General features: G+C 45.2%; 1 protein-coding gene across 1 annotated transcript in view; it reads right to left on the bottom strand.

Moving 5' to 3' along the window:
- The window catches only part of bnc2 (basonuclin zinc finger protein 2), a gene marked incomplete at both ends in the record, with an annotated part of 50,166 nt that extends 44,069 nt beyond the window's left edge, over positions 1-6,097 (bottom strand). The window contains one exon of the mRNA XM_084188484.1: positions 6,089-6,097. Coding sequence (XP_084044610.1) covers positions 6,089-6,097 — 9 coding nt within the window. The remainder of the gene's footprint in view (positions 1-6,088) is intronic.
- Positions 6,098-10,537: the final 4,440 nt, after the last annotated feature.

Here is a 10,537-nt window from a genome sequence, read left to right as displayed (position 1 = left end):
AGAGAGAGAGAGAGAGAGAGAGAGAGACAGAGAGAGAGAGAGACAGAGAGAGAGAGAGAGAGAGAGAGAGAGAGAGAGAGAGAGAGAGAGCGAGATAGAGAGAGAGAGAGAGAGAAAGAGAGAGAGAGAGAGAGAGAGAGAGATTTTCAGGACAAACTCTTAAAATTAATGATGAAGGAAAACAAAACCTGTATGTGAAAATTCTAAGTTATTATATTTTCAGTAATCAATATGTGGAAAATACTACATTTCCCAGAATGGTTGGTGGAAATATAATTGGCTATTCTAAGCACTAAGGTTGAAAGAGTATGAACATTGTTTCCAGAACAAAGTGATATATTCTTTGGTATCTGAAAGTGTGACCTGTCAGATTCAATGAGACTCTCATGTTTTGTGGAATTTCTTTGAATTGCACAGGGGTGTAAAAAGTACCCAATTGTCATACTTAAAGAAAAGTATAGATACCTTAATAGAAAGTTATTCAAGTAAAAGTGAAAGAGAGAGAGGAGAAGGAAAAAATGTACTACCATCAAACATTTGCTGGGTGCTTAAATAAATAAAAATCTCTCCCTCCCTGTCGTTCTCTCGCTCTATCATTTTAAAATGTGACTTCAGAGGATTGTGTTCTCTTGTGCTCCTGATAAGGGATAAGGAAGGGGAGATCAGGGTGCTTGTCTCTGTTTGTCTGAGGGGACTAAGTGAGAGACAGGAAGCAGTAAGTAAGGAACTCAAAGTGTGTTATGATCGTTTGATAGTTGATGCTGTCACTTCCTGTTACTATGTTACTGTTCAATTACAGCTTCATAAAGGCTTTTTTATGTTTTAGTTCCAACAAAAATATCGGTGGATGAATTTGCAAAGTGAAATATATCAAACATTTTCCAGAATGTTTTAGAAAAGTAGTTATCTAAATTGGTCTTCTTCGATGAATCATAAAATGATCAGAGACAAAAAAACATCTACTCTCACACATAACAGCAGCATTGACTGATGCATTTAACACCCCCAAACAAGAGAGGGGAAAATACTGCCCTAACTGTCACTAACATAACACGGCTATTGGCTGATGGGTGGAGGTGAGCGGTGTCAGTCATCTCCCTCCCTCCCTCCCTCTCCGATGTTGTATCTGCCCTGGGGGGTGGATGGTTGGGGCTGGGCCGGGCCAGTCACTGCTCCGTCACCACGCCTCACAGCCCTTAATGCCATTCCTGTCACGACAAGACATGGAGCAGAGAACACAGTAGAGTAGAGTGGAGCAAACCTACAGGCACCCCACTACTGACTGACTGACTCTCCAACTAGGCTAACTAACGACTACTGCTGAGATACAGACGGGACTGAACATTACACCACCAAAGGGAGGTTGAACACATAATAATGACAAGAGGACTTCTCACACAAAAACCTATAGAACTAGACTAACTATAGGACTAGACTAACTAACTAACTATAGGACTAGACTAACTAACTAACTAACTAACTAACTATAGGACTAGACTAACTATAGGACTAGACTAACTAACTAACTATAGGACTAGACTAACTAACTAACTAACTATAGGACTAGACTAACTAACTAACTAACTATAGGGACTAGGCTAACTATAGGACTAGGCTAACTATAGGGACTAGGCTAACTATAGGACTAGGCTAACTATAGGACTAGGCTAACTATAGGACTAGGCTAACTATAGGACTAGGCTAACTATAGGACTAGACTAACTATAGGACTAGGCTAACTATAGGACTAGGCTAACTATAGGACTAGGCTAACTATAGGACTAGGCTAACTATAGGACTAGGCTAACTATAGGGACTAGGCTAACTATAGGACTAGGCTAACTATAGGACTAGGCTAACTATAGGACTAGGCTAACTATAGGACTAGGCTAACTATAGGACTAGACTAACTATAGGACTAGGCTAACTATAGGACTAGGCTAACTATAGGGACTAGGCTAACTATAGGACTAGGCTAACTATAGGACTAGGCTAACTATAGGACTAGGCTAACTATAGGACTAGGCTAACTATAGGACTAGGCTAACTATAGGACTAGGCTAACTATAGGACTAGGCTAACTAACTAACTATAGGACTAGGCTAACTATAGGACTAGACTAACTATAGGACTAGGCTAACTATAGGACTAGACTAACTATAGGACTAGACTAACTATAGGACTAGGCTAACTATAGGACTAGGCTAACTATAGGGACTAGGCTAACTATAGGACTAGGCTAACTATAGGACTAGGCTAACTATAGGACTAGGCTAACTATAGGACTAGGCTAACTATAGGACTAGGCTAACTATAGGACTAGGCTAACTATAGGGACTAGGCTAACTATAGGACTAGGCTAACTATAGGACTAGGCTAACTATAGGACTAGGCTAACTATAGGACTAGGCTAACTATAGGACTAGACTAACTATAGGACTAGGCTAACTATAGGACTAGGCTAACTATAGGACTAGGCTAACTATAGGGACTAGGCTAACTATAGGACTAGACTAACTATAGGGACTAGGCTAACTATAGGACTAGGCTAACTATAGGACTAGGCTAACTATAGGACTAGGCTAACTATAAGACTAGGCTAACTATAGGACTAGGCTAACTATAGGACTAGGCTAACTATAGGACTAGACTAACTATAGGACTAGGCTAACTATAGGACTAGGCTAACTATAGGACTAGGCTAACTATAGGACTAGGCTAACTATAGGACTAGGCTAACTATAGGACTAGGCTAACTATAAGACTAGGCTAACTATAGGACTAGGCTAACTATAGGACTAGGCTAACTATAGGGACTAGACTAACTATAGGACTAGGCTAACTATAGGGACTAGGCTAACTATAGGACTAGGCTAACTATAGGACTAGACTAACTATAGGACTAGGCTAACTATAGGACTAGACTAACTATAGGGACTAGGCTAACTATAGGACTAGGCTAACTATAGGGACTAGGCTAACTATAGGACTAGGCTAACTATAGGACTAGACTAACTATAGGACTAGGCTAACTATAGGACTAGGCTAACTATAGGGACTAGGCTAACTATAGGACTAGACTAACTATAGGACTAGGCTAACTATAGGACTAGGCTAACTATAGGGACTAGGCTAACTATAGGACTAGACTAACTATAGGACTAGACTAACTATAGGGACTAGGCTAACTATAGGACTAGACTAACTATAGGACTAGGCTAACTATAGGACTAGGCTAACTATAGGGACTAGGCTAACTATAGGGACTAGGCTAACTATAGGACTAGGCTAACTATAGGGACTAGGCTAACTATAGGACTAGGCTAACTATAGGACTAGACTGACTATAGGACTAGGCTAACTATAGGACTAGGCTAACTATAGGACTAGGTTAACTATAAGACTAGGCTAACTATAGGACTAGACTAACTATAGGACTAGGCTAACTATAGGGACTAGGCTAACTATAGGACTAGGCTAACTATAGGACTAGACTAACTATAGGACTAGGCTAACTATAGGGACTAGGCTAACTATAGGACTAGGCTAACTATAGGACTAGGCTAACTATAGGACTAGGCTAACTATAGGACTAGGCTAACTATAGGACTAGGCTAACTATAAGACTAGGCTAACTATAGGACTAGACTAACTATAGGACTAGGCTAACTATAGGACTAGGCTAACTATAGGACTAGACTAACTATAGGGACTAGGCTAACTATAGGACTAGGCTAACTATAAGACTAGGCTAACTATAGGACTAGACTAACTATAGGACTAGGCTAACTATAGGACTAGGCTAACTATAGGACTAGGCTAACTATAGGGACTAGGCTAACTATAGGACTAGGCTAACTATAGGACTAGGCTAACTATAGGACTAGACTAACTATAGGACTAGGCTAACTATAGGACTAGGCTAACTATAGGACTAGGCTAACTATAGGACTAGGCTAACTATAGGGACTAGGCTAACTATAGGGACTAGGCTAACTATAGGACTAGGCTAACTATAGGACTAGGCTAACTATAGGACTAGGCTAACTATAGGACTAGGCTAACTATAGGACTAGGCTAACTATAGGACTAGGCTAACTATAGGGACTAGACTAACTATAGGACTAGGCTAACTATAGGACTAGGCTAACTATAGGGACTAGGCTAACTATAGGACTAGGCTAACTATAGGACTAGGCTAACTATAGGACTAGGCTAACTATAGGGACTAGGCTAACTATAGGACTAGGCTAACTATAGGGACTAGGCTAACTATAGGGACTAGGCTAACTATAGGACTAGACTAACTATAGGACTAGGCTAACTATAGGACTAGGCTAACTATAGGGACTAGACTAACTATAGGACTAGACTAACTATAGGACTAGGCTAACTATAGGACTAGACTAACTATAGGACTAGGCTAACTATAGGACTAGACTAACTATAGGACTAGGCTAACTATAGGACTAGGCTAACTATAGGACTAGGCTAACTATAGGACTAGGCTAACTATAGGACTAGGCTAACTATAGGACTAGGCTAACTATAGGACTAGGCTAACTATAGGACTAGGCTAACTATAGGACTAGACTAACTATAGGACTGAGGAACATACAGGTACACACACACACGCTACAGAGGAAGAACAGAGAGAGAGGGAGATGGAGAGAGAGAGGTGCTGTAATCAACTGTCTCTCTTCTGGAAAATTATCGGAGCTGATTTCAGCCCAATCTGTCTGTCTCTGGAGGGGAGGGGGGAGTGTGTGGGGTGACATTTCCAATCACCACAACCCCCCCCCCCCCCCTTTCACACACACACACACACACACACACACACAAATACACCCTCCTCCCCCTACACACACACACTCATACCCCACGTATACACATACACAAACTTCCTACGAAAATGACGTCACGCATGCCCTCTCCCCACATCCCCAATTTCCTTAATGCGTTATTAGGAAGGCATGAATTACCAAGCCATGTGCTTTTGGTTTGCCTGTTTGATTGTTTCGCCTCGCTTCGCGGCGATGGCGGTATCGAGTCAACCACTCTCTTACGGGCATCAGAGGAGAGTCTAGGACAGGGCAGTGTGTGTGTGTCATGCGTGTGTGTGAATATATGTGAAAGTGGGTCCTTGCGTGCATGAATGTGTGGGTGTGTGGGTGTAAGAGAGAGAACAAAAGAGATAAAATAAGACAGGAATGGAGGGAGGGGAGGGAGGGAGGGAGGGAGGGAGGGAGGGAGGTAATGTCAGGATGTGCCCCATAATGAACACTGAGCTCTATGGGAGCTTCCCCTGGCAGTTAGAGTGGCTAGAGGAGGCTGATTGGGGATAATTGGCTAGCCTTCCTTCACTAGCGGTTAGCATCCAGGCATGGAGAACTGAGGGGGCAAGGGCAGGAAGGGGGAGAGGGGAGGGGGGTGAGGTGAGGGAGAGATGCCCCTCCTGGTCCCTCCTGGTCATGGGACCAGATCAGACATCAGACAACCCCTTAACCTCAACCTGCCTCTATTCTGGTGTTAAAGCCAAAACAGGTTGCTGTCTCCCAATGTCTCAACAACCGTCTCTTTTTAACTAAATACATTTCCAATACATTTGAGTGATTCAGATAGCACACTTATTCAGAGTCTGTGCATTGAACTTCGGTAGATAAAACAACCACTAATCACAGTCATTGTAAGTGAAACCTTCTTCAGAAGAGTAGCAGCCTTGTACTTTTCTTATCAAACTACAGTACTTGAAGCACGCTTCAAAGTCAAGTGCCGAGTTGAGGGACAACCATAGAGTTAGATAGAGGACTCTAGATGGATATAATCTCAGTTCACCCAGAACTAAAGTCTCGCTTAATTGGGCAGATGTTCGATTAAGTTCTGGGTCCATACGTGTTAAGAGAAGAGATAGAACGAGGATCGGACCCGGAACGAAGAGCTCCACCCTCTCTCTTTGCAAGTTACGGGCAAGTCTATGGGCCAAATGTCTCCTCCCCTTCCGAAATTCGAAAGATGCTAACACCTGCGCAATAGTGATTTGTCGACATAACCATTGACGAAAAACCCAAGCACTAATCCTGCTCGTTACCTCACGCATCCCGTTGTATCGTGACAGATCTACGCTACCATTTATGTTTACGTAGTCTGTCCACGAGAGATTAAGATGGATATAACCGTTTTAGCATGGACATTGTCATACAAAGATGAGTCCTCTGTCTAACTCTATGGGGACAACATGGCTGTGGGACAGCTCCAGTCTGCTGTGTAAATACAGTGGTCTTTCCTCTGCCTGGTACCTGCTGAGACAATAACACTGGCTAATTGGGACACAATGGAGGCGCTATGAACTGCTTGTTTAACCTATTGAGCTGTACTGTTACAATACTAAGCTCTGTGCACTGGCCTTATATACACCTCCACTCATACACACACACACACACGCACGCACACACATGCAAACAGACACACACACACACACACACACACACACACACACACACACACACACACACACACACACTCTTTCCCAATCTGATTATGGCATTAATCAGTATGTCCTTAAAACATAACACTGTGCCATGTATTACACCAATTGATTACTGTAGAAGTCGTTCTCACACGTTCCTGCATAGCAGAGGAAAACAGTTAATAGATGTGCAAACTTGCATTTCTCTGATGGGGCCTTTTATTCTACCATTAATCACCAGCTTAAAAGCAGAGCTGGGATATATAGGAGGACAAGAGAGGAGAGGAGAGGAGAGGAGAGGAGAGGAGAGGAGAGGAGAGGAGAGGAGAGGAGAGGAGAGGAGAGGAGAGGAGAGGAGAGGAGAGGAGAGGAGAGGAGAGGAGAGCACGGCTGCGTATGCAAGCTAGAGCTCATAAAACAACACACACACTACAGCTGCAGGGCACACACGCACACACTCGTACACACGGCAGGTAGCCCAGCGGTTAGAGCGTTGTGCCAGTAACCGAAAGGTCACTAGTTCGAATCCCGAGGCGACAAGGTAAAAAAATCTGTTGATGTGCCCTTGTGCAAGGCAGTAAAACCTAATTGCTCCAGGGTCGCCGTTGATAATGGCAGACCCTGGCCGTGACCCCACTCTCCAGGGGGTGTCTCAGGGAGAGTGGGATATGCAAAAAACACATTTCCAATTCACACATGCGTATTAATACACACTTGTACACATGTGAAACAGGACAAATATAAACATCCATTCACTTACAGGAGTTTGCCAAATCCTTCAAAACGTGACTCTGGCCTCGCTGTACAGGAGACCCTACCAGTACAGTATAGTCCTACATTCAAAACAATGTGTCTCCTCAGACATTAGTAGTAGAAACAAATTACAATGTAGAGCTTTTAAAGCAGCCCATCGGTTATTCTTTGATGTTTTTATCCTCTATCAGGCCTGATTGGCTGGACAGTCACAAAGGTAAAGGCCTGATTTGCCAGACAGTCACAAAGGTAAAGGCCTGATTTGTCAGACAGTCACAAAGGTAAAGGCCTGATTGGCCAGACAGTCACAAAGGTAAAGGCCTGATTTGTCAGACAGTCACAGAGGTAAAGGCCTGATTGGCCAGACAGTCACAGAGGTAAATGCCTGATTGGCCAGACAGTCACAGAGGTAAATGCCTGATTGGCCAGACAGTCACAGAGATAATGGCCTGATTGGCCAGACAGTCGCAGAGGTAAAGGCCTGATTTGTCAGACAGTCACAGAGGTAAAGGCCTGATTGGCCAGACAGTCACAGAGGTAAATGCCTGATTGGCCAGACAGTCACAGAGATAATGGCCTGATTGGCCAGACAGTCGCAGAGGTAAAGGTCACAGAGCTGCTGGAACAACAGAGAGAGAGAGTGCCGCGGTGTCGCTGCAATCAGGAGGGTTCACAAGGGGCTTCCTCCTCTGTCTCCGCTCCCTGTACACTCAGCCCAACCCAGCCCCAGTCCAACCCTGGCCCCGGCCCCCTGTTGAAAAGTGCAGGTCAGCAGCTATGCGGCCCCCCGGCCCCTCCTAGCCCCCAACCACCACAGCCACCAGCACACTCTCTAAGGCAGAGAGAGGAGAGAGAGGGGAGAGAGGAGAGAGAGAGGGGAGAGAGGAGAGAGAGCGGGGAGAGAGAGAGAGGGAGGGGGACACAGGAGTTGTTTTAAATGGCAGGAAATCCCTGAGATGTTTTCTGTACTCCCAGCGACAATCTAGGGCCCCGCCGCGAGTGAGAGAATCACATTTTTGACACACACCCACCTCTTTTACCGTGCGCACACACACACTCTCTATCCAGGTTGTCCTGGAGAGGCGAGCGGACAAACGTGCCCTTTTGCTCACAAAGACACACACACACCGCAGTCATTCCTGGCCATTTTGTGTCAGTGGGTTTGCAGGGGGAGTCTCCTGCAGGAATGCAGAGATGATAAGTATGGAGAGAGACACACAGCAGGCAGGACTTACAGCCAGAACACCCTCCTCCCTGCCTCTCTCACGCTCTCCCTCTCCCTCTATCCCTCCTTCTTTAATGTTTCTCTCTGCACATCCACCTCTCCCTTTCTGACTCGTTCTCTGTCCCTCCCTTTTAAGTGTCTACACTCACTCACTCCTTTCTCACTCCCTTTCTCTGAACCCCTCTGTCTCTCTCTCTCTCTCTCTCTCGCTCTCTCTGCTCTCTTTCTCTGTCTCACCCTCTCTCTCTGTCCTCTCTCTCTCACTCTGTTCTCTCGCGCTCTGTTCTCTCCCTTCCTCAGTCCTGCTCCCACATAGCGACCGGGTCACAGTGACATCCTGGCTCAGTCCTACAGTTGGTATGTGCCTGTAGCCTTGTGCTCTCCCAGTACCGTGCCTGTGTGCTACACTCCTGACCACAACACGACCAATACTCTGGACTCGACACCCTAGCACACCTATATTACACATGTGATAAATAGAATCTTATAACTACCTCACCCCTTACCTCACCCCCTACCTCACCTTCTACCCCCACCACCATTACATTCTGTCATAGGCCCTTCCAGTGCATCACAGGGAAGTATAATTCCTAACACAGAGAGAGGGAATGTCCAACCGTTAACAGTCTATCAAGGTCTCAGACAATTACAAATGTTCATTTTAGCCCCTCACCAAGAGAATAACACAGTTTGAAATCTGGACCAGAACCAGCGATTATTAAGAGCATTTCATCAAATTAATTTCAGGGCAACAAAATTAAAAAGTGGCAGTTTTCATATGTCTAGTGATATTCCTCCACTCTGAGGGGGACAGAGAAGTGCTGAATAAGATGTTAAGATCACGGGTGATCGAAAATGAGTCGTGAACCCTGAACGACGGGCCCCTGCAAGAAAGACCGGGAAACCCTGGGGTTTCCACCACAGTCCCTCCTCCTCCCCCTTAATAGCACTCCAAATTACATTTCCTGGCTAATTATTACCATCATAAATATAACAGGCACTGCTATTTTACTGCTTCTTGTTATCCTTTTGTTGCGTGGTTATTCATGTCTGTGGAATTATGGATCCTCTCTTACTGTGAAACTAAGTGCAAGGCGTGAATGCCTGACGTTGTTTTCAGCGGCCCGCATTGTATTTATTCATTTGTGTATCGCTTTAGCTCTGTGTGGCGTTTTCTTTGCTTTATTCTGTGGGGTTTTTCATTTGGGTCGGTGTTCGTACAAAGCAGTTGGCAGTGGCCTGGTATAAGATGACTCATGCATCAATAAAGTCTTATTGAACAATAGCAGATGGCTGCTGCCCCTCTCTCCTCTCGCAATTAAGACTGTGTCTGTGTCCCAAATGGCACCCTATTCCCTATATAGTGCACTACTTCTGGCCAGAGCTTGGTCAAAAGTAGTGCACTATATAGGGAACAGGCTGCCATTTGGGACGTGCCCTGGGGGGTTCAAAAGGCATGTGAAGAACCAACCTTCCCCCTTTTTTCTTTTTCTGTTCTTTTCCTGGCTGGGTGCTGGGGTTGTGGTATGATATCACCTGCTGTTTCAAGGTGTTCCAGTGGTTAATGATGCTAGGATAGTTGGAGGCCTCAGCGCTGGTATGAGGGAATTGGTTCTGGAGCAGTTAGCTGTACGGAGAGGGCAGTGAGTGTCTGCAAGCCACAGGGGGTGATTGTGTTTGAACCTGTGACCCCGTTTAAAGAAACCTCTTCCTGTACCAGCCAGGATGCCACAATGTTACTAGTGAAAGGTGCTCTGTAATACGACAGGCAGGCAGGTACCGTAGAGAGGATAGGGACACAGACATGAGAGAAGAGTAGCTGGTGGCTGTGAGGGGGGATGTGTTGAAACCTGTGATCTGTCAAAGGATGCCCCTTCCTGTGTCTCACCACACCCAGTTGTGTCAGGGCAGGGTGTCGTCTGAGCCTGTATAGGGAGGAGAGGAAGGTAGGAGGGTGGCTGAGCTGAGTCACGCTCTTTAACCCACACCTCCAGGGCCATTTCTCTTTTTCACTCTCTAACTATCTCTCTCTCTCTCTCTGTAACTCTCTCTCTCTGTAACTCTCTCTCTCTGTAACTCTCTCTCTCTCTCAA

This window comes from Coregonus lavaretus (assembly GCF_964263955.1).
Source record: "Coregonus lavaretus genome assembly, contig: SUPER_35_unloc_1, whole genome shotgun sequence".
Taxonomy (NCBI): Eukaryota; Metazoa; Chordata; class Actinopteri; order Salmoniformes; family Salmonidae; genus Coregonus; species Coregonus lavaretus.
Note: the sequence above shows the minus strand (reverse complement) of the source record. Positions and strands in the feature narration are given on the sequence as shown.